Source organism: Littorina saxatilis, linkage group LG8, assembly GCF_037325665.1.
Source record: "Littorina saxatilis isolate snail1 linkage group LG8, US_GU_Lsax_2.0, whole genome shotgun sequence".
NCBI lineage: Eukaryota > Metazoa > Mollusca > Gastropoda > Littorinimorpha > Littorinidae > Littorina > Littorina saxatilis.
Window position 1 is genome coordinate 47843617 of NC_090252.1, and position 25285 is coordinate 47868901.

Genomic DNA, 25285 nt, shown 5'->3' on the forward strand with positions numbered 1-25285 from the left:
TTAAATAAGTCAGTCCCAACATTAAATGTTTTTGTGAAAATTGTTAAACAAAGGTTTTTGATCGAAAAGTATAATGCTAGTGTAAATAATTATTATGGTAAATTTGAAAAAGAGTGGTGTTTATTTAGACACTTTTTTCATTGATGCTATAGGATAATTGTATTGATTGATTTCGTATGAACATTTTTGAATGTGATACCCCCTGACCCATTTACTCATAACAGGTTATACAGTACTTTTATGCCAATAATTAAACCCCATGTATACTTGGAGGCTAAATTGTGACCACCGTCCCCACCTACCCCCCCTCTCCCCCCCCCCCCCCAACCTCAGTTACCCCCCCCCCCCCCACAACCTCAGTTACCCCCCCCCCCCTTCAATATCCCCTGTCTTTTCAACAACCCACCCTACTGTCTATGTCTGTGTCTTGTCTAGGTATGTACGTGTGTATGCGCTTTGTTGATAAACTCGGTGTATGATGTCTGCTATACTATGTTTATGTGTATATAAAGGAAATAAAAAAAAGAGCAGATGGAAAAAAATCTAGTTCTTTAACAAGAACAAACCTTGCAAAAGTCAGACTTTTGAACAATTTATAGATAATAAGTAAGCAAGCATGAAACCAGGCATATTGACTTATAATGCCAAACATTCAGAGCTTCTCTTGTCTTCTCCATGATACATGTCCATGAGTGTTTCAATGTTCAGTGATTTCCGTGGATACATGCACATGTTGTTGTCCACAAAAGGCAACATGGTCCATTCTGGTAGTTGTTGCTGACAAAAACATGTTTTCAACACAGAATACAATGGCAGAATAGCAATATAAACGCTATTGTGTTTCCAACATAACAATAAGGTCTAATATATATTTAGACTCGAACAAGTATAATGTGACTCGTCTAAATATTGGAACCTAGCTATTGTTACGCTGCAAAAACAAAAGCTGTTAATGATGATATTGATAAAGACCATTTATTAATCTTGTTTATTTGTTAACAGTAAGAACATTTTTCCATTTTTATGTAACATTTTAATGGACAATAAAGTGTTTTTATTGTTATTGTTATGTTGAAATAACATGAGGTCTCTACAGTGTAGGGACTATGCTGCATTATTTTATGGTCTGTATGGGGGGGGGGGGGGGGGGATGGGATAGAACCACTTGTTAATTGTTTCTTGTTCACAAAAGCATTAATCAAAAAATTGCTCCAGGGGTTCTAGAATGTTAGGAAATATGCAAGTAGTAAGTGGTGAAGTTACATTGTGTGAAAGGATTATATCTGCCTTGCTTTGATAAGAAATGTTTTATTTTGTTAGTTTGTTATTCAAAATATTCTAAAATTCATTTCCTTTGCTGAAGCAAAAATTAAATTCAGCTACAGAAACAACATTACATGTGTCTTGTCTAAATGAATGGTTGGACGAATTGTGTTTTGTGTTTTAATTGGAACAAATATAATTAACTTTGTGGTAAAGTATTAAAGAAGATTGTAATTCAATCAAGTTTGCGTTTTAATAAAACAGATCCTGTGATTGGTCAGAATGCCACAACTCATTCAAAATTACCGGTCACTATTTGTCGATAGCCACTTGCTAAAAAAGCCATTAGCTACCTGCTGGCGAGGCGCATTGATACAGCCTCAACTATATGAAGGCCAGCGAAATACCGAGACCATAAGGTATGCAAAGTGATGACGTCAAATACGTGCCTTAAGTTGATGCATGAATTCTTCCGTACTACATCAGTCAATTCCAAAGATCGCTTTTGTGATGAAAAGAATTTGTTTTGAGTTAGCTGTCCAGAAACCCGTCGAAAAAGAAGGGAAAATGTATGTGAAAGAAAACAAAAGAGGAGTAGAGTGATAAGATAAGAATACAGATACATATTTCTTGGGACTTGACCCTTGCAGTTGCAGGTAGGTGGACTGAAAGTAGTGTGTGAACAGAACAGAACCAATTCTGTCTGTTTACCATCGCATGAAAGCAGGAAAGAGATCGTCGTCAGATTGAATTACAACATAATCGCTCCGTCGGGCTTCAATTAACTTTGGTCGGGCGTCAATCCACGATGACAACCTCGAAATTCCAAATGAAAGCATGTTAATTAATGTGTAATTATAAAACACTTAGACATAGAAATCTTCATTATTTGAAAAATGAAATAGCCTAGATGTTTTAACTTAGCACACGCCTCAACATATCTTCATATAATTAAAAAATGAAACAACATTACAAATTAAGATTATTTAAGCCAAATGGAGACTTACACATTAAAAAAGATAACTCATGGCAATAGAAATCAAAACTTTACTAAATCATGTAAAAATACCTGATTTTTGTTTGTGTACTTGTTTGTATTTCTGTTGTATAGTATTTATGACAAGAAAGCCCTTTAAATCAATTACAACAGGATTTAGCTGAAATTGTGTGCAGGACAGGTTGTAAAGGGTGCCGGTCATTTTTTCAGCAGAATTTTTCAGCAGCCCTAAAATCGCAATTTAAAAAAAAATCAAATATGTACTGATCTTCAAAATTTAAACTGCTTTACAATTCTTTGGAGAATGTAGTTACATATAAAAAGTTTGAAAAAATTCCATAGAAAAATATGGTTGCCCCATGCTACACACACACACACTCACACTCGATCACACACACACACACACACATCATAATCATTAACATAAGTACTTGCCATGTTAATAACTTCATCCTTGCTTCGATGATAACTTGATGATCAAAAGTAATGGCCATTCACGAATAATTTTTCCTTTCGATTTATTTACAACCAATCAAAAAAAGCTTTCTATTATTCTTTTTAACCAATCGAAACGTCACGCGCTTTTTGACTGCCGATTGCTGGCGGAAATGACCTTCTGTATTCGTCCGAAGGAAACGGCTGAGTCTCAATATTAAGCTCAAAGAGAATGTTTTGTGTATCATTTCACGTGTTTGGGGGCTGCTGTGTAACTCGTCAGTTGTAGTGGACTAATTGCAGGCCGCTAGAATGTTGTACACCCTTGAGAGCGTACGAAAAGCGGAAAACATCGGCGCGAGTTGCACTTTCGATTTGTCGAGGCTCCAGGTTCCTCTCATGGAGTGGTGTGGACACCGAGCCCGTTCTTGACAAACTTCTCGAAGTTGGTGAATGGTTATTTCGAGTTTGTTGCATGAAGTGAAAGCTTAATCATTTTTGTTTGTGTGTGAGTTTCGTGCGTTCGGGAAGGGGGTGCAGAAAGTGATGTAGAAAGCTTGAAACGGAGCGAGTCGGCAGTGCGGAGCACTCTGCGTTATATTCCTTGTAGTATATAGTACTAGTAGTATGTCGTAGTAGTGGACTGTAAATAATGATCGACCGGCGATTTGATACAAGCTCCTGTGGTTGGACCAAGAAAACGTCACGGGACGAAGTGAACTGGTTAGGTCGAGATCGCCAGTCGGAGTATCAAGTACACCGCTACTTTTTCAAGTGAACGGACATATCGGCAGTTTTTTTTCTGTGATCTAGTTGGGTTAGGCAATGTCCAGGAGGACCTACTTAATTAAGGTGTAATTAGTATTCAGCAACTAGATCAGACGGTTGCCTCAGTCTGGCCCGAATCCTAACTGTGAACTGTGACTGTGTGTTTCTGTCTGCACACTGACCGTGCGTCGGTGTCTGCACAGTAGATTTCACGGACTGTGTGTGGTTTTGTTTCTGTATACCTCACGGGTAGCGAGTTTTGATAGACTCGGCAGGGGATTGTCAAACGGATTTTCCTATGTCTTCAAACCTGTGAGTACCCGGTTGTGAATCCATAACCCTGATATCTTTATTTTCATGATTGTGTGTGTATGTGTGTATGCATCATACCTGTATCGTTTATTTGGACCAATACAGTGGAGGGAACTTATAATTGGAGTCGTTATTTGTTCCTCAATGTTATCATATTCACGCATATGCATTCATTCACACAAATTTAATGTACAATTGCTTCAACTCAATCGGCAGTTCTTTCGCCGTTCTTAGCTGCACGATAAACACGTGCGAAAAAGCAAAGGTAGGAAGTGTAAACAAATGTTAAGTAACGCCACGCGTCAGACATTCCCTGCATGCCAATTTCATATTCAAGCCTTAAGTTACAGGCGTCTTGAACAGCATTTTAAACAGGCCTTGAAAATAAACTAATTATACACAGTATGGGTTTCAACGCTTTAAATCTATGTGGCACACACACACACACAAACACACACACACACACACACACACACACACACACACACACACACACACACCATGTCACTTGGTTGTCGACAAAACACAACAAGCATCTGTAATTCAGTCTAACCTGAAGTATGAGAAACTGGTTCAGTTCCAAGCACCTATGACTGAAATGGTAAACCGCCCTGGTTTTATTTTTTCTCAAGAAAGCATCTCAACGTTGGCCTGTTTTATTAGCTATGACATGTCGCGACATAAATAGTAGTTTAGAATCGCCGTATTCTTTACAAATGAAGGAACTAAGTTGCCGTTACTAGGCGATTGTGGTGATTGTGTAAGTATTGTCAAGACTGAAGGTATGTGCTCACATTTCTCTTAGTCGTTTTTCTTGATCAGGGTTCTGTAGCAAATACTACGTATAGGCCTGACCGATATTATCGGTAAACAAGCAAGCAGGCAGGCAGGCGGGCAAATACACAAACATGCCCAAGCTAAAGAAAAAGTCTTGCCAAGTGAGAAATTCTGAGAGGAGAAAAAGAGAGGAACAGTTACAGTCTGCGGATGAATCACAGTCAAAAGGAAACAACATTGACGAGACTGATCACACGCATTGTGTCAACGCTCTCTCTGGAACTATGTCTGACAATGAAAGGGTAGCACCGACACCAACTCTAAGCCAATATATGGGTGTTTCATGTATGACAGGTGCTTCAAAAAACACAGCACGAAAAATGAAAAACCAAGCAAATATGTTCAGAAACAGAAACAACAACTCTTTTGCTGAATTAGAGCGTGCAGAAAATAGACCGAGAATTGCGTCAGTAAGACAGGAAAAAGACTGATCCACCCAAGAATGTAAAAGAAATAGACAAAGAATGGCATCAAAAAGAAAAGACACCGAATATTGCGAACGCGAGAGAGAGACACAAATCGGGAGAGAATGACATCATTCAGACTGAAAATTGAGTACACGGATCGTGAACGTAAAGTGAACAAAGATCGAATACGTGTTAACCGAAGAGATTCAGATTATGCCGAGAAAGAGCGCAGACAAAAACGACGGCGGCGATCTGTAACATGTCGTGATAAAAGCCTTGCAGAAACCGATGAATCAGTGAAGAGCCAAAGGCAACCACAGCAAACACGAATAAACACAGAAACGCGAAAAATAAAGGCTGTTGATAATTCGATGGGCTAAAACCAGAACCAATTACCTCCAAATAACATGTTTTGCAACTTTATAGTTATTTGACTTATGGTAACATGATTCTCACTTTCTGTGAAGGATTCTTGAAAATCTTGCATAATTGCGTATTTATAAGTCATAATTTGTTCTGGCTCCAAGCATTTCTCCTGCTCATCTTGGAAGCAGAACCCTCTAACTCCATCCAGGTTGGAAGCAGAACGTGCTAAGTTCAGTTTAGTCTGTTCTGCTACTGAGGCCTGTGGGGAAAGGGGAGTGTTTCACTGCGAGCCAGATGCAGCCATCGTCACCTGACCTCTTCTGCTTGCTGTGTCACAGTCACTTTTCCTGTTTTCAGCGCAGCCAGATAAGCGCACATTCGCGGTAGTGGTATCTGGTCTTGACCCTTTCTGTGTGGTGTAGGATTTCCTCCAGCACACAGAATAGTGTAACTAGCAGTAGTAGAGTCTGCTGTCGACAGAAAAAGGAATTTGATAGACTGTGGGAACTAAAACAGGTCAGTGACACCTGTCAAGTGTCAGTATCCGAATTCCTGACTCCGGATGTACAGGGTTTAAACACAATTAACTTTCCTGTGATAAAGAGTGTATGAAGAATGAATTAGGAAAGATTGCAGTCCCTTGATATTGAGGGAGGAGGGTGGTAATAAGGGGGTTGGGGCCGGGGAGGGGGGTTGGTGGTAAAGTGGGTGCAAGGGGGTGGGGTGGGGTGGGGGGGGGGGTGTGCTAAACTGACAAAAGGATGGTCCACTTTCTGAAAACACTTGAACAGAGAACAGCTCTCTGCCATTTTTACATCTGCTGTACAGTCAATTTGGCTGTTGCTCGAGTCAGGACACAGATTCAAGTGAGTATCTTCATGTATTATGTTTTTTCCCCATTTGAACAGACCATAAAAGCTGAAATTCAGATTCCTTTTTAAAATATATAGGGGATTAACCTTCTGATTCAGTCTAAATCCTGTATCTGCAAACTGATTCCTAGCTTTTTGTGTTTTGTTTTCCTAATTGTAAAACACAGGCAGGTAAATGTGTTTGTTTCAGCGTGAATGTTCTTGCGCGCGTGTGTGTTTGTTTGTGTCAGTGTGTGTTTGTGTGTGACGGTGTGTGCATGTGCTCATGCCTTAAATGTTGTAGTGTATCCATGCAGCTCTTTAGTGTTTGTTAAAAAATTAAAAAATGTGAGTACAGTGTTTACAGTATTTGTGTATGCTTGTAAAGATGGATTAATGAATGATTTGGTTGATGGATTTTGTCAGTTTAATTGACTCTAATATATTTTGTTATTCAGAGGTTATCACAATGTCAAACTGATGAGCATGAGTGGTCAGAGTGTAATCAAGTACTAATGTTTCATTTGTTTGTGTGAATAGAAACACGAAAACTATCCAAAGTTTTAACGCAGAAGCGATAATACGGAGGCAATTACCTTTTTTTTTAATTATCGGTTAATAATTTTAAAATAGAAGTACATGTAGTAATTGCCTGTTCAAAGGAGATAACATTCATAGTATCCATGTCTTTTGCAGACGCTGTTTGAAAGGAGATGAATCAGGCCGTCCAGGCAAGTAAGAAGCACCATGCATTTCAGGAGACTGTCCTACGGATTCACGGATTACGGTTGCATAATCTCCTTTCTGCCAATGCTAAAAGTGAAACCTGATGACTTTGATGCGTCTCCATTGGCAAAATCTACCCCAAAATATGACGATTGTGCTGTTTCTTCAATCGAAGATCCTTTTGAGAACATGGTGAATGGGGGTTATCCTCCTGTTCGAGTCATGCATCAACTCCAATACTTGCTGATTGTGATTCCACCCCTCAAAAATGAATCAAGCTACCCAACTCCTGTACATCTTTCTCCTGTGTGTGCTTCCACAGTTTCTGTTACCCTGTAGGTGTATTCACATCAGCTTGTAGTATATATGTCAGACACTGCTCCCGGTTAAGGTGAAACTACCACAGCATCTCTTCCATCTGTTTATGGAACCCCAACAAAGAAAATTCTGTCATCGATGAAGGAAGCATCCTATGTGACACCTCATGAGAAGAAGTTCAGCCGAACTTGAAGACTCTGCAACCCGGGACTACGGGAAAAGGTGTGTTCGAAAAGCGAAGACACTCAGAGATGAATTTTACACAGGAATAACTGGTCAAACGGCAAAGACAAAAGCAGTACAGGAGGTCGACTGTTAAAAGTGCAAAATGTGTATTATTTATTTCGACCTTTCTGCACAACATTTTTGTGAAGAGGAAAGTACAACAAAAGGTAAGAATGCCTATTTGTTTTCTTGATAATGAACAGAGCATGCAGTCAGGATCTAAAGCTCGTGATTTTGTTACCATTTGCATTGTGTGGTTAAAATGCGCCTTCAGCCTTGTGTTTATTCGTTTGTTTGCTTGCTTGTTTGCTGCTTTGTTCGTTTGGTTTGTTGTTAGTGTTATTGGGTTTGTAGTTTTTGTGCGTAACGCAAAACGATATGAGCTGATACAACATAAGATTACCGTTGGGATTTCTTGAAAAACACAATAAAAAAAAAGTGTAATGATTTCAGAGAGAGTTTTGCGTGTGTGTTGTGGGTTTTTTTCGCTATGAAAAGTACCGGCAATTTAATTTTTATTTATGCGTGTTGCGTTCATTAGGCCACACAATGAATGAATACATGAGTCCTTGATGATATTTTTGCAAGTGACTTGACATTTGTTTGTTTATGACGGTAATAAACTTTGAAAAACGATTTGAACTAATGTACAGTATAAGTTTTGCTTGGAAGCAGAACATGCTATGTGCGAGGAGGCTGCTTCTGACTGCTGTAGCACAGGCCACAGTGGGGTCTGTGTGGAAGTCAGAAGCAGCTATGGTGCACTGGGCTTTTCTAGCTCCAGAACTGAGAAAAGAGCAGGAGTGTATTCTGGAAGCAGAACAAATTATACCTTTTTTGCATATGAAAAAGTTGTTCAATTAAATTGATTACTAGTGTGCATGACCAGTGTTACCTCTAAGTCAAGTGTGTAAAATATGAGGGCTACAATCCTGTGTTTACTATTTGTTATAAGGGGTTGAAATCTTCAAGTGGCCATTTCTCAAAATGGTGGAAATCCAGTTGGATGGTTCTGGTTTTAACCCATCGAATTGTGATGTGTCGGTTCCTAACAAACGAAGATAGTTTAAGAATCAACGCAATGTTGAAGGCCAACCTAAAAACGAAATTGCTGTTTGTGAAAATGAACAAAACGTTGAAAGAAACAATCCCAATCTGGCTCAAAATGACCGCGCAAAGAAAGGCAAACATCGGAATGATTACCAGCGTATCATTACGAAAGGACCAACTTATGTGTGCACATGCTGTGGCAGTCTTTGGTTTCAAAAATCAGTCAGGGATTACACTGAGAAAGATTTGATTACGCAGGGTGTTTCCCACGACTTTCTCAAAACCTACTGTCATTGCGTGCCTACTTCTCAGAGAAAGCAATGGCTCTGCGGGACATGATATAAGTCGGTCCGACACGGAAAGGTTCCGCGACTGTCTTTAGCAAACGGTCTTGCGTTTCCAGAGCTACCGCCAAAACTGCGAGGTCTGACACAACTGGAAGACTCGTTTCGCCAAGAATTCCGTTTATGCAAATTCGGCTCTTCGGTGTAGACCGCCAGCATGGTTTGAAAGAAAACGTTGTAAATGTACCGGTTGAGGTCGGTACTACGGTTTCGATTCTACCGCGGTCATTTTCCTACGCACAAACGATTCAAATCAAACTCATGCGAAAGATGTGCTATCGGGGACACTACATTTTTGAGACAGTTCGACCACGCGTTGTTTTTACGAAGCCGCTCAGTGTCTGGCTAGCACACCACTCTTCCGAGAACATGGAGTGACCACTCTGACAGATGATTGGCTTCAAGAGCATCCGTTAGTTGAAGAGCCGTTTGTTGTAGACCCGGCCGACCGATGTGCGGATATTCAAAAAGTCGAGCAGGATAACAAGCATGTTGCAGCAAGAGAAACGTCACCTACGCCCGCTGCAAACGAAAATGATCAAAATGCGGAGAAACCGCAGGAAGAAGAAATATGGGATGAAACTGTGAACGATGACCCGGTCAACACAGGGGTGGATGAAACCTTGCTTGATTGCGATGAGGCAATAAGGTTTGCCCCTGGAGAGGGACAGAGACATATTTCAGTGGTGTTAGACGCAGATTGTGAGGAATTGTCTTTCCCGACAATTTACGCCGGTCAAAGAAGGGGGCAGTCAGAATCAGTATCTTACGCCGACATTGCCAAGTACGAAGCGCGTAGGTATGACAGACGAGCGACGAAAGTTCCGAAACTTGTCTTTTCATACAAGAAAATGGAGATGATTCGAATTGCGAGCTCCGTCCAAACGTGTCTTAGAAAGAAAACTCAGGACAGGTCATACACTGCTCGCGATATTCTCCAACACGGAGCCGTTGAGAATATGGTGAGCACTCATCAAGGCTTCCGTATTCTCAGACCGGTGAGAGGTTCTCCTTCGTTCTGGGAGGAAAAGAAGAAAGAACCCCTGGCCAAACCACCCCTGGCCATGGTTTGGCCAGAAGAGCTAGAATCATAGTTTAAGACATGGGGAATTTGGGAATCTTGAACCTGCAACTTTTTTTCTTTGCCAGACAGCTTCAAGCAGGTGTGGCTGTGTTTGTGCTGCTGAAGCTGTCTGGCAAAGAAAAAAAGTTGCAGGTTCAAGATTCCCAAATTCCCCATGTCTTAAACTATGATTCTAGCTCCTCTGACACTAGATGAGGTTTCAAACAAGGAGAAAGAACGGTTTGAAAGACCTACCAAAGCACACAACTATTACCCATGCTCAGTTTCTGCAGGAGCTTGGATGCACAGAAGATGATTATCTCCTGTGTATCCGAACAACTCTGAAACGAGCAGAGTTGTTCTGGAAAAGAGGGTTGGGAGAAACAAGGAGCAATGCTTACAACCCGGACATGGAGAGCAAGAATGGACATCCAGTTTGTTCTTGACCCGTACGAATGTGTTATGTACATAATAAACTATGTTGGCAAATCACAGCGTGGTATGTCAGCTCTCCTGCGCAACGCCGTGCCTGACGCGAGAAAGGGAAACAGCAGTATTCGGGAAAAGCTTTGTGCTGTCGCCAACTGTTTGCTGAACAGCAGTGAAATATCTGCTCAGGAAACATTTTACTATCTCCTACGTATGCCCGTTAGTCAGGCCAGCCGTGCGTGTGTCTTTATCAATACTGGCCGTCCGGAAAAGCGTGTCCGCATGTTGAAAGCTGAGAAGATTCTGAAAGAAATGAGCCCAGAGATCGAGCACTGACGTGATGTGTCCAGGACTTCTGGACAAGTATGTCGCTCGTCCTGAGAGTATGGAGGGCGTGTCATTAGCGGAGTTTGTGGCAGATTTCAACATCAACAGCAAAGACCCCGGTGTTGACCAACCGCACGACGACGATCACAGCGTGGACCGTGATGGGAACACAGACCAGCGTGTGAAGCTTAACAATGGACAGGGATTTGTCACGAAGCGCCGGTGGTCGAAAGTCATCCATTACTGCAACTTCAACAAGCTGAAGGATGAGGATGACTGCTACAGAGAGCAACTGATGCTTTTCCATCCCTGGAGAAACAAAGAACAGGATCTGATTAGCATCAACCGTGAAACCAAGTTCAAAACCCACGAAGACTCCATCAGTCGAGTACGCAGCAAGTATGTATCCACCTGTGGCACAGCTGTGCGTGAGGCGTTAGAGCAACAGGACGCTGGAGGTGCAGATGATGAGGTCATCGAGGGGGTTGTTCCCACAACAGATCTCGACGCGGAAGAGATGGGACCGGAAGAGGAAGAGTTCCAGGCCATGGAGGACGAACAGGGACGGCAAGTTGATGTCATGGAGCAAGTGGGGCAGCCCGTTTGAACAGCTGTTGTCGACCCTCAAAAAAACGCTAAGTAAGTATGTAATGCACTGTGTCCATGCGTTCAAAACTGGTCAACTGCCTCTATGAGTTTCTCAGTGGAGGTGCTGGTGTTGGACATAGCCGTTTAATCAAAGTTCTTCACCAAGCACTAATCCGGTACTTTGGTTCCATTCCGGGGGCTTAAGCCCGTTGATCATATCGTTTTGTTGTGTGCGCCCACCGGAAAGGCTGCCTTCAATACGGAGATTTAATAAACGAAACGTCCCGACGTTTCGTTTTGAAGTTGTGGTAAACGTCATCATTTCGGGGGTCTCTCGCTGGAAAGGTGAAGGTCAACTGAAACGGAACGTGGAATGTCAAAACGCAGTCACGTTTTCCACCCGCCCAAAACGAAGAATATTTCGTCAACTTTTGTGAGTATTTTTGCACACTAACAGTTTTATTTGTTGGCCATTTTATGCATTGCTAGATTCTTCTTCTTCTTCTTCTTTCTTGATGTGGACTGGGTTCATCAGAACGTCTGTAGTCCAGCGGCGGAGTACTGGGTGATTGGTTACTGGTGGTGGGTGACCCAATAACTCCGAGAAGATGGTTAAAAGTATAAAACTATTTACACGAAGAGCTGCAGGGTTACTGTGTCAGCGAGGCAAGTCCGTGGGTACGACCCAGACCAGTTTGGAAGGACTCCAGTGAAGGAGCAACTGTGGTCTTAGGGTCGAGCTTGTTCCACTGACGCAGTGTTCGGGGGAAGAAGGAGTTGAAGAGAACAGGATGGGATGCCCTCTCCTGGAACAGTCTCTGGGCTCCTCTGGTGCGGCTGTCGCCAGAGGTGTAGAACTCGGCCTTGTTGATGTCGACTATGCCGTTGTTGATCTTGTAGAGCATAGTGAGGCGGTTGGTGAGTCTTCTGTCGGCGAGTGGTTCCCATTGGAGGGTCTTCAGCATGCTGGTCACACAGCCTGGGGTCCGATCGCTGTAGTTGTTGTGGACGTAACGGGCTGCTCTGCGTTGGACTTTTTCAAGCTCCGTGACGTCTTTCTGAGAGATTGGGTCCCAGACTGGCGAGGCGTAGTCAAGGACCGGTCTGACCATGGCCTTGTACGTAGCAGCTCTGACGGTGGTGGTGCACTCCCGGAAGTTCCGCCGCAACCCTTTCACAGTCTTTCAGCGCTGAGAATGTGTTCATTGGAGGTAGACAACTGTTGTGAACTGAAATATTTTGAAGGTGCTGATCCTGGTACATTTATCCAACTTCATGGTGAGAAAGCAAATGGCGAAGCAGAAGTAGGTCATCGCATCGAATTTTTATTCTTGCTTCGTATGTGATTTTGTATAAACAAAGTCTGTGTGATTTATTTGGACTGAAAATAATCAAAGTATGCCCGATTCTGGACCACCTCATAGGGTTGTTTTTTTCATTCTGATCGAGGACAGACGTGACAAGTACAAAACAACCCCTAGTTGGGGAAAGGCTTCTAAATCGGCACAGGCGTGTGCACAGGGCCGTTTTCTGAGAATGGGGAATACTCAGGGTATAATTGCCTACATGGTTCGGTAGAGCTCTTTGCCATAGGCTGTTACCAGTTGTAAAAATTGAGATGCGTGAAATGGATAAAAAAAAATAATGAGTTCGAATGAGTAAATCTTGGAATTCAACATGAATGATCTAATTTTTGTGAAATACAATTATTGATGATGAGCAGGTGCATGAATTGAAAAATGTGAAGCTCTTGTGTGTGCAATGCGAGTATGTCAATCCTTTATTGACTCGTGGAGTTGAAATTATGCCATGCCCAGTCAGCGGATCATATCCTGCCATGCCCGGCCTTTCATTTGCGCATGACTCGCCTTTTATTTGCGTATGCCCGCCGTTTTCTGACCCTCCTTGTTATGTTGATATACCGATACAGATTCAATCTCAGTTTAAATGTATAAAAAAAAAGTATGCATTTGATAAAAAAAAATATTTAAGAAATTGACACGGTTTAGTACTGTACATGGTGTAATTTGGGCCTGAAAGTAAATAGCCGGGCATGGATCAAGTGAAGAGCCGGCACTGCCCCAACCCCACCCCAATTTTATTGTCAGAAAACCCAGCGTGTTTATGCCATTGTATTGACTGTTTAATTATTAGTCCATTTTACAAAGCATGCGATGTTCCTTCTTGGACCAGACTACTAGTATATAGAGTGTAATACATATTTATATAAACACTAACACTTTTTAAAATATATTTTGTTCTAGGTCCTGATTGTCAACTATGGATTCATCCGACTCTGATCAGTATGATGAGGATCTTTTCAACGCGCAGGATATGGATACAGACGATGAGTTTGATAGAGAGGTACAACGCAGGCGACGAACAACGCAGGATTTTGACCTTCTCTTGCTGAACCTGAAGCCAAGTGTTGGGAGGAGGGGAATCCTTGCAGAAAACTTTGACCTCTCAAAATACACAGACTATCAGTGCCAGAGGTACTTTCGGTTCCACACGGCCCAAGATGTGGAACAACTCAGGGGTTTACTGCGGATGCCTGACATGATGCGAACTGAAACTGGCACCGTAGCACCAGGTATGTAGCAACTTACTAGTCTTTATGTGCTGAGGCGACAGTCGTTACTAGCTGAGCACTATGTACATTTTAAATAAATAAATAGGAGTCATATTCTATGTGTAATTGAGCGGGCACACCAGGGTAACCTTTGGATATATGGTGTAATTTAAGGATGATGGAGAATTTGAATGTATGACCGCTTAATACATTTCCTAGAATTGCACCAGAATCTTGATCTTTTAATCTTCCTCATACCTCATACAAGCTGTCTGGAACGAATAGCTTATATTATATAGTATTTATTTACAGTAGTTCATTTTGATATCGATATGTTTTTATTTTTGTTGGCAGTTCCAGGCTTGGGTGTATACTTTACAATAATAATCAGTCTCAGGAACCGTCACATGACATAATAATTATGTAAGTGTAGCTTTATAAGCCTTAAAAAACTAAAAGCTATAACAACTTTTGGGGGCTTATGATTTTATTTTTTGCAAGCATAAACCACGGACCTACATTCTACTGGATGGCTGTCTCAGGATCTAGGTCACTTGAGTGGAAATATCGGTCAACCTCGAAACCTGGGGACCAGCCACTTCCGGTTCTCCTTTCAGAGTAATGAGATTGCTGGGGCCGTAGAATTGTTCATCCAGTTTTGTCCTTTTTTTCCAAAGTTGATATTAGTCGGAAGAAACAAGGACACGTGTGGTACGTGGGGGTATTTCCCGGCGAGTTTTCAGTGTTGTTGTTGTTGTTGTTGTTGCGAAGCGAGGCGGCTTCCCAGTGCGGAAGGCAGGCCGAGTGTGTGCATCAAACAGTGTTGTTGTGATGGATGGATGAGTGAGTGATCAGGGTGAATGAGTTAGTTAAACTGTGACTGAATATCTATTGATTGATTGATATTAAAGTGAACATTAGGGGGGGGGGGGGGTTAGAAATGCACCATTGTGCACTCGCCTTGATGTAAGGAACATTACTGCAGTCTCCAACAGCTTCAAAGTGGGTTAGACAGGCTCTTGATAAAGACTGAGGCAAAATGTGCCAAATCACACATTGTCTTGTAAGAAGGAAAAATCTTCATTTGTCACCTTTCTGCACTTTTTTGACATTGAGTGCATAGCCACAATGGTCACAGACAAGATGCAGCAAACAGATTTGAAAAAGACCCAAAAGTGAACTTGTTATGACTATTTCTAACCTTTCCCACCTTTTTGACTTGGCCGTACCCAAGCCAAAAGGCTAAAAAAATCATAACTAATTCCATGTTGACTTTTTGGTGGGGTGGACCTATTGTTCCAGACTCGCCTTGATTAGAGCAACACTAGTGCAGTGTCCAAGAGCTTTTAAAATTTGTTTTGACCTCTTGACAATGTACATGTCAACAATCCCTGACTGTGATGTAGTAAGAAAAATCTTCATTTCTCCCCTTTCTCCACTTTTTTGTGTGTCAGTGCATAGCCACAATGGTCACAGAAAAGATGCAGCAAACAGATTTGAAAAAGACCCAAAAGTGAACTTGTTATGACTATTTCTAACTTTTCCCACCTTTTTGACTTGGCCGTACCCAAGCCAAAAGGCTAAAAAAATCATAACTAATTCCATGTTGACTTTTTGGTGGAGTGGACCTATTGTTCCAGACTCGCCTTGATTAGAGCAACACTAGTGCAGTGTCCAAGAGCTTTTAAAATTTGTTTTGACCTCTTGACAATGTACATGTCAACATCCCTGACTGTGATGTAGTAAGAAAAATCTTCATTTCTCCCCTTTCTCCACTTTTTTGTGTGTCAGTGCATAGCCACAATGGTCACAGAAAAGATGCAGCAAACAGATTTGAAAAAGACCCAAAAGTGAACTTGTTATGACTATTTCTAACTTTTCCCACCTTTTTGACTTGGCCGTTCCCAAGCCAAAAGTCTAAAAAAATCATAACTAATTCCATGTTGACTTTTTGGTGGGGTGGATCTATTGTTCCAGACTCGCCTTGATTAGAGCAACACTAGTGCAGTGTCCAAGAGCTTTTAAAATTTGTTTTCACCTCATGACAATGTACATGTCAACAATCCCTGACTGTGATACAGTAAGAAAAATCTTCATTTCTCCCCTTTCTCCACTTTTTTGTGTGTCAGTGCATAGCCACAATGGTCACAGAAAAGATGCAGCAAACAGATTTGAAAAAGACCCAAAAGTGAACTTGTTATGACTATTTCTAACTTTTCCCACCTTTTTGACTTGGCCGTACCCAAGCCAAAAGGCTAAAAAAATCATAACTAATTCCATGTTGACTTTTTGGTGGGGTGGACCTATTGTTCCAGACTCGCCTTGATTAGAGCAACACTAGTGCAGTGTCCAAGAGCTTTTAAAATTTGTTTTGACCTCTTGACAATGTACATGTCAACATCCCTGACTGTGATGTAGTAAGAAAAATCTTCATTTCTCCCCTTTCTCCACTTTTTTGTGTGTCAGTGCATAGCCACAATGGTCACAGAAAAGATGCAGCAAACAGATTTGAAAAAGACCCAAAAGTGAACTTGTTATGACTATTTCTAACTTTTCCCACCTTTTTGACTTGGCCGTTCCCAAGCCAAAAGTCTAAAAAAATCATAACTAATTCCATGTTGACTTTTTGGTGGGGTGGATCTATTGTTCCAGACTCGCCTTGATTAGAGCAACACTAGTGCAGTGTCCAAGAGCTTTTAAAATTTGTTTTGACCTCTTGACAATGTACATGTCAACATCCCTGACTGTGATGTAGTAAGAAAAATCTTCATTTCTCCCCTTTCTCCACTTTTTTGTGTGTCAGTGCATAGCCACAATGGTCACAGAAAAGATGCAGCAAACAGATTTGAAAAAGACCCAAAAGTGAACTTGTTATGACTATTTCTAACTTTTCCCACCTTTTTGACTTGGCCGTACCCAAGCCAAAAGTCTAAAAAAATCATAACTAATTCCATGTTGACTTTTTGGTGGGGTGGATCTATTGTTCCAGACTCGCCTTGATTAGAGCAACACTAGTGCAGTGTCCAAGAGCTTTTAAAATTTGTTTTGACCTCTTGACAATGTACATGTCAACAATCCCTGACTGTGATGTAGTAAGAAAAATCTTCATTTCTCCCCTTTTTTGTGTGTCAGTGCATAGCCACAATGGTCACAGAAAAGATGCAGCAAACAGATTTGAAAAAGACCCAAAAGGCAAAAGTGAACTTGTTATGACTATTTCTAATGTTTCCCACCTATTTGACTTGGCCGTACCCAAGCCAAAAGGCTAAAAAAATCATAACTAATTCCATGTTGACTTTTTGGTGGGGTGGACCTATTGTTCCAGACTCGCCTTGATTAGAGCAACACTAGTGCAGTGTCCAAGAGCTTTTAAAATTTGTTTTGACCTCTTGACAATGTACATGTCAACAATCCCTGACTGTGATGTAGTAAGAAAAATCTTCATTTCTCCCCTTTCTCCACTTTTTTGTGTGTCAGTGCATAGCCACAATGGTCACAGAAAAGATGCAGCAAACAGATTTGAAAAAGACCCAAAAGTGAACTTGTTATGACTATTTCTAACTTTTCCCACCTTTTTGACTTGGCCGTACCCAAGCCAAAAGGCTAAAAAAATCATAACTAATTCCATGTTGACTTTTTGGTGGGGTGGACCTATTGTTCCAGACTCGCCTTGATTAGAGCAACACTAGTGCAGTGTCCAAGAGCTTTTAAAATTTGTTTTGACCTCTTGACAATGTACATGTCAACAATCCCTGACTGTGATGTAGTAAGAAAAATCTTCATTTCTCCCCTTTCTCCACTTTTTTGTGTGTCAGTGCATAGCCACAATGGTCACAGAAAAGATGCAGCAAACAGATTTGAAAAAGACCCAAAAGTGAACTTGTTATGACTATTTCTAACTTTTCCCACCTTTTTGACTTGGCCGTACCCAAGCCAAAAGGCTAAAAAAATCATAACTAATTCCATGTTGACTTTTTGGTGGGGTGGACCTATTGTTCCAGACTCGCCTTGATTAGAGCAACACTAGTGCAGTGTCCAAGAGCTTTTAAAATTTGTTTTGACCTCTTGACAATGTACATGTCAACAATCCCTGACTGTGATGTAGTAAGAAAAATCTTCATTTCTCCCCTTTCTTGTGTGTCAGTGCATAGCCACAATGGTCACAGAAAAGATGCAGCAAACAGATTTGAAAAAGACACAAAACTGAATTTGTTATGAATATTTTCTCACCTTTTTTGGACTTAAAAAAATTTGGCCCAACAAACACAGCAAAAATCTTCATTTTTCCCCTTTCTTCATCATTTTGTCAGATCGAATTCATCCTCGTCCTGTGAGGGGAAAAAAAACCGTCTATGAAATATTCCTAATTGTTATACGAATTGAAAACAAAAAGGCTATTAATGAGAACACAAACAAGCCAAAGTTTGCAAACTACTAGCTTAGTAGACCACAGGCGGAAGGTATCGTTCACTGGACCACTACTTCGGGTAAAATGAAAGCTATTACTATGTTTTCCGCGTATAACTTATGAACTGTTGATTTTATAATATTGAAAATCTTCTTGCTTACGTTTTTTGTTCTCCCTGTCGCCGTAAATACTAGTCTTTCTATGGAAGTAGTGGTCCAGTGAACGATACCTTCCGCCTGTGAGTAGACTAGGAGTAGGAAAGTCTGCAAGTGTACTGTTGCACAACTTACAGTCGACAAAGCGAGTATTTACGGCGACAGGGAGAACAAAAAACGCAAGCAAGAAGATTTTCAATATTGTAAAATCAACAGTTCATAAGTTATACGCGGAAAACATAGTAATAGCTTTCATGTTACCCGAAGAATGTCGTCGACGTTGAAGTTTTTGCAGACGACATTGCTGGTGGAATTGAAACCGGATGTGATCGGTCCCTAGCAGTTGGTTTGACCTCATTTCTCTCACTGCCAGACAAGGCCAGAGAGAGAGCGCGCACTGAGACAGCCATCCAGTAGAATGTAGGTCCGTGCATAAACAGTGTGGTATACAGTCGGCTAACTAGCCCCCTCTCTCACACACAATCATTCACAGGATGTTGGTGGACCGATGTAAAAGGAACAAGTGTCCGTGTAAGTGGCATTATATAAGGACTCTGTGTACTAACCCTAATCCTAGAATTGACAGTCCGTCTTTGTCTCTGTATTCTGACAGTGAGGCGGACACTGATTCCGGCAGACTGTGTTGTGTATCCTTTCATACACAACATGGAAACATTTTTATTTTGCTTTTGTGCTTGCAGGAACAATGAAGAGGTAGATCCACATCCTGTCAAACTTTGTGTATTTTTTATTCCCATTTCAATTTAAGTTAATAATTTGTTCGACTGTTTCAGGCTTGGAGGTACTGTGCATCACACTACGTCGCCTCGCGTACCCGTGTCGCTATGTGGACCTTGGCACGATGTTTCCCAGGAGTGAGTCGGCGTTGTGCCAACTGTTCAACCTGGGACTGAATCACATTTACGACAACTTCTCACCCAAGATCATCGAACTGAACCAGCCATGGCTGACCTTGCCTCAGTTGCACATGTACTGCGATGTTATTGCGGACAAAGGTGCTCCCCTCCAGAATTGTTGGGGTTTCATCGATGGAACAGTGAGACCAATATGCAGGCCGTCCGAAATCCAACGGGAACTTTTCAATGGCCACAAAAGAGTCCACGGAATCAAGTTCCAAAGCATCGTTACCCCCGATGGTTTGATTGCCAACCTTTTTGGACCAATGTCAGGGCGGCGCCATGATGCTGCGCTGCTGAATGCCAGTGGGTTGCTGGATCACATGGAGAGGCATTACAACATCAATGGACAACCTCTCTGCATATATGGTGATCCTGCATACCCACAGAGGCCCCATCTTTATCGGCCATTTTTGGGACACAATCTGACACCGCAACAGCAGCAATTCAACACGGACATGTCCTCAGTTCGCCAAGTTGTTGAATTTGGATTTGGAAAAGTGGTTGAGAACTGGGCTTTCTTGGACTACAAGAAAAACTTGAAGCTTTTTCTCTCGCCCGTTGGCAAATTGTACCATGTGGGTGCCATTCTGACGAATTGTCTGACCTGCATGTACCCAGCGCATGGTGGTCTTGTGAACTACTTTGAAATTGACCCACCTTCCATTGATGAATACCTGCAGTGAATTCTCATAGTGCGGGATTTTTATTTCACCCAACAAGTTCTCAGATTCAGATAAATGTATTGAGTTTACGCCGATATTCAGGCAACTAGCCTTGATCACATTTCATTTCATTGAACACAAGTTACACAACTGCAAATAAATCCACAACACATCGAATCATATGGACTGTGGTACTGAGGACATGCTTGTGTTGAATTGCTGCTGTTGGGCTTTGTCAGTATGTAAACTAATCAAAAGAAGTTAGGGAACACCCTTCATTTTAACGTGTTTTTGTAAATCGACGATACTGTCACAGGATTCGAAATTAGCACGCGCCCGAGCTTCTGTCGTCCAACCATGGTCAAACTGTGCCCTGGTGAGCCCAAGTCCTGGCTTTTATGGGGTAACCAGTGACAAATGTTCACAGTCGAAGTCTCCAAAGTTCCACTTGCAGTGCATCATTTTGTCAGAAACACGGTGTAGCAAAAATGCTGGAGCAGCAAAAAAGGGTAACATTTTGCAACCTTTGAGCGATTTTCAACGCTCTGCCACTGACCTCTCGAGTAGCACGTGGCGCACACCAAGCCTGTACAGCAAAGGCAGGAGTCTGCTGAGTGCGGATACGGCATTCTAGCTTGCATAGATTTGACAGTATCGTCGATTTACAAAAACATGTGAAAATGAAGGGTGTTCCCTAACTTCTTTTGATTAGTTTAGAATAATTTGTTGAACAATGCTGCCTTTCCTGGAATTGTCAACAACGACATGCATTGTTAGCTAAGAGGTCTTTGTACATGTGCAGCGGTGTATATTTCACTGTGGAATATTGGAGACAGATAAAACAACACACTATGTGGCCAATTGTGCAAACCATAAAGAACAAAAGCCAACAATGAATGATATGCTTTTTACTTAATCACCCTCGGACATGATCTGGACAATACAGAGCAACGAAATACAAGTAGTCCCTGTGGTGCAAATTCTGGAGTACTTGCAAATAAAAACGTTGTAAAATCAAATAACAGTATGCTTTACTGTTCATAAACGTTGCAATCATTCTGGTGATATTAGGAATGAGTGCTTCATTGTTTCATATCACAAGCGAGACGAAGGTCTGGGTACTTCAGTGAAGATATGACAAGGTGGGACATACACAATTTCATGTCGCCAAGGTACACTCGCCAGAAATAATAAGCGAGTTAGCTCCCTTGCTTTTAAACGGGCATTCATTTTGATGGGTTGTTAATAAGAAGAGTGACGTCAAACCGCGCCAAAAAGCAACGGAGCAAACTCTCTTATTATTTCCGGCGATTGTACCTTGGCGACATGAAATAGTGTATGTCCCACCTTGTCATATCTTCATTGAAGTACCCAGACCTTCATCTCGCCTGTGTTTCATATCCCATGAAAGATGAAAACACACAAACAAAAAAACATTAAAAAAAATAAAAAACATTGCAATTTTCCATGTACATAATTATTTGTGACACAGCTTGCATTACTTGGCAAAAGTTGCAGTTTTCACTTTTGGACGGTAACATTTTCAAAGTGAAAAAAAAGAAGAAAAAAAAGCTACAGAATTACTGGGTAAAATGAATTAAGTGTTCATAAATGACAAGTTGGCATCCTTGATAAACTGTTTCTTGGGAAAACGTTTATTAAAGCTAATACACTTTCCAAATACTACATCCAACATTTGGAGGTCTTGATTTTGTGACTTTCGTCCGCTTTTTTGCCGGCTGTATCACTTATTACTCAAAATTTAAATTTAACACCCACAAGAGGAAAAAACTGTTGGCCCTTGGTGGTCGCCTGGGCTTGAAACAATATGTTTATGAAAAAAATATGGATACATAACATTATTGTTTTAAGCCCAGTCGACTAAAAAGAGCCTTCTCAGGACTGGGGATGGTGGGGAAGGGGAAGTTCCTTGTCAAGTAATCCTTGTTTTACAATCGCCATAACCTATCATAAAGTGCCCCAGCAGCCGCACATACAATGTACTGAAAACATACTGGAAGATGGCCAGTTCCCAGTACTTTGTTACAATAGAATTTAATCTACCTACTGCTGGACTTACATCAGAACACTAACAAATTAAAGTGAACAAGAATCACGAGACAAGGAACAAAGGGAGCGGAGCGTTCAAGAATTTTGTAAGAAGATGAAAGATGAATTTATCAGATTAAGCAAAAAGATAGCAGAAAGTTCAGAGGAAATGGACAGACAAGAAAAGATGAATAACGGATAGAAAAGTCATAATTGTGAATAAACAAAATGAGAGGTAAAGAAACTAAAATGAACATGTTTACTTGACAGGAGACACGCCGGGGGTATTTTTTTTTTATCCTGTGGCACAGAAAGACTCCACAGGCCCCTACCCGGAGGGAAAAAATATGGATACAAATTGCATGCTTTTGTATTGGACTAGAGAATATCAGCAAAGCAGACACAACTCACTGAATGGCAGGGACATAAGTCTCACAATTTGCCCGCTGCCAATTACGGAATTATCAGATCCGACAAATGTAAAACATCTCTGACCTAAAACAGGCCAAGAATATCAGTGAATGATAACAAAATGGCAGAAAACAAGTTTTAAAAAACAGTAATACTGGAGGAAAAAAATCCATAAAAGTGAATGTTTTTGTCATCACAAAATCACAAAACAGATGAGTAACAGTTTTCGTATCCTGAATCTCCACATGTACAAATGCACACAGAACAATTAATTCCAAGGCCATTGTGTACTTGACCAATTACTGACAGGACATTGTCAAAGGCTGCTGCTGTAAGCAATCTCTTCGGAGAACATTGCTGAATTTCAAATTAAAACTTATAAATAGGAAAAAGTACCGTCGATGGTCAAACTGTCACTGGAATTATTAAATGCAAAGAGTGGACATGTCCCGATCTGGGCAGGGATTTCCATATTCGGCAATGATAGACCTGAACGTGTGATCATGTGATTTAAAATTGTGCTTGGGATGTAATGTACTTGTATACACAATGGATTCAACTGTCATTTTACACAATGTTTGAAAGTGAAAGCCCCAATATTGGGCAAAAATATAGGATTTCACATAGAATTGCACATTGTTTACTCAACACTGTACATGATGTTTGACATGTCACCAGGATTAAAAATAATACTTTTTTGTAGCACCAATAGCAATGGCAATTCAAGCTTTGTTTATTGAAACAGGTTATTTAGCATTTGGCTCGTAAGCCAAATTAAGTGCAGAGGTCTGAATTCTTGTCATTACCCATCCACGCAGTGGGCGAGGCCTAGAAATCAAATGCTTAGGCCAAACTAAATAGCATTGTCTTGTAAACAGTCCATAGACTTATACATATTTAAAACACACACATACACAAATAACATGGACCAATTATCGGATAATCTGACTTATGTGAAACATCTCTGACATAAACATGCCAAGAATATCACTGAATGACAACAATGGCAGGACATAATGGAGGAAACACTTGCCTGCACATTGCATGTTTTTGCCATGGACTAGGGGGAAAATTAAAACATGGAGTTTTCAAATTTTCACTTTAAAGGGGCTAACCAGACTTGGAGAGCTCTCGGTTGTTAGCAATTGCTGAAAAAAATGAGCATGCTTGCACTGTGGCTGGTTCACATTGTCTTCGTGATTGTCAGTACTCTTTCGTTGGTTCATAATCAGTGGGGTGGTTATCAGGTCATGCAGTTTCGACTGCTAATCCAGTACACAGCTTCGTGGATTGTTACACGATTTGCGCTTGTTCTGGAGAACCTGGGGCTTTCTGGCAATAAAAGGTATAAATGATAGTGACATTAAACGGTAAGGAATCTGATCCTACTCATGATTTGTACATTTGCGGACATGCTTCTGACCCCCTCAACTGCTCGTTAACAAACGCTATACACAGATAAGCAAAATTCAAAAGGCTATTGTGTATTGTAAAGTTGTCTTATGTAGACAAGGCCCCCATAATATTTCTTACAGGCAATCAAGGAGCAAGAAAACATGAACAAAAATAGCCTTCAGAACGAAGAGACTACAGATAAAACTGAATTTTGATTTAATCCGAATCTTGACCTTTCAAACTGAATACAACTCAAAAGTTAATCTCTAGGAAGAGTGCAATACACCCCAGGAAGTAAGATGTGAAAATAAAAAACTGAAGAAAAAATATTTAATTAACAATACTACAGAATATGTAGTGGCACTTTATATGACCGACAACAAATGAAATTAAATGACATGCTGCTGAAATGCATGATGGAGGTGCAGAAGCATCAGACTTTCATTTTTTCATCTGTTGCAACATCTCTATCATACCCTTCAACATGGCAGAGTTGTTGTCTGCCTCTTGTTTTCTTATTTCTAGCTCTCTCTTTTGATTGTCCAATTCCCTTTCCCTGATCATTCTCTGCGCCTCACCTTCCCTCCTAGCATGTTCCAACTTTTGCTGAGCGAGCAACTTTCGCTCATCCAACTCCTTCATCCGAAGATCTCTATGCTCCCTCGCTATCTCTTTTCGGCGTTCAGTCTCTCCGTTCCGAAGATTTTCTTCATTGTCGTCTCTGGTTTTCATATATTCCAGAACATCCCTCTTTTTTCCTCTATGAGTCACAGGTTCGTATTTTTTAGCTATGGCCACTGCATTTGCTGTGTCAACAGCCACTGTGTTTGCGGCGGCGGCCTGTCGTGCCTGTCCCCTCTCTTGCAGCAAAACCTCCTCCTCGCTCTCATCTGCTTTAGCTTCACCCTCCTCTGTTAGCACTGCACATCACACAAAATAATACATAAATAGATCTGTCTCAAGACGTCCCCATGCTGCCCCCAAAAAATAATAATAATAAAATCCACTATCCTCGTTGAAGGCATGTCATCGATCCTGCCGATGAACCATGTTTACAGGACATAAAATTGACCTACCAAAAAGAATTGTCAGTTTACTGTGTCCCGACCGATGTTATTATTTTAAGGCGCGGACCTCGACTTTTTTTGTGTACAATTATCCCCCAAAATAAATGTCATTCGAAAAAAAATGTTTAAGTGAAACATATAACATTACTAATTCAGCCCTGAAAGTACAAAAAAGCTCCTACTAGCCTTTGGCTGGTAACTTAAAAATTTTACCAGCCAAACTGAAATTTTTACCAGCCAAACTGAAATTTTTACCAGCCAATCTACACCCGGGAGCACCTATAGCGCCCAGTTTCGTGGTTGTGCATGTTTTGTGATAAATCTATGAAGTTCAAAATTT

At 41.1% G+C, this 25285-nt stretch overlaps 3 protein-coding genes across 3 annotated transcripts in view; 1 reads left to right on the top strand and 2 right to left on the bottom strand.

Annotated features, from left to right (window-relative positions):
• Window positions 1-25285, bottom strand: part of LOC138973718 (uncharacterized) — a 327086-nt gene that overhangs the window by 120382 nt on the left and 181419 nt on the right. The gene's annotated exons all lie outside the window — the stretch shown is intronic.
• On the bottom strand, window positions 11957-12418 carry LOC138974695 (uncharacterized). Its single transcript, XM_070347415.1, has one exon. The coding sequence runs from the start codon at window positions 12416-12418 to the stop codon at window positions 11957-11959; it is 462 nt and encodes a 153-aa protein (XP_070203516.1).
• Window positions 13576-24065, top strand: LOC138973717 (uncharacterized). The gene is made up of 2 exons (XM_070346445.1): window positions 13576-13899; window positions 19236-24065. The coding sequence occupies exons 1-2, from the start codon at window positions 13587-13589 to the stop codon at window positions 20042-20044; spliced, it is 1122 nt and encodes a 373-aa protein (XP_070202546.1). The 5' UTR covers window positions 13576-13586; the 3' UTR covers window positions 20045-24065.

Bases quoted from the DNA above. Each gene is read 5' to 3' on its own strand.
- LOC138973717 (XM_070346445.1), top strand. From the start codon at position 13,587: ATGGATTCATCCGACTCTGATCAGTATGATGAGGATCTTTTCAACGCG. The intron at 13,900-19,235 runs GTATGTAGCAAC...CGACTGTTTCAG, and splicing joins AACTGGCACCGTAGCACCAG to GCTTGGAGGTACTGTGCATC.
- LOC138974695 (XM_070347415.1), bottom strand. From the start codon at position 12,418: ATGGTCAGACCGGTCCTTGACTACGCCTCGCCAGTCTGGGACCCAATC.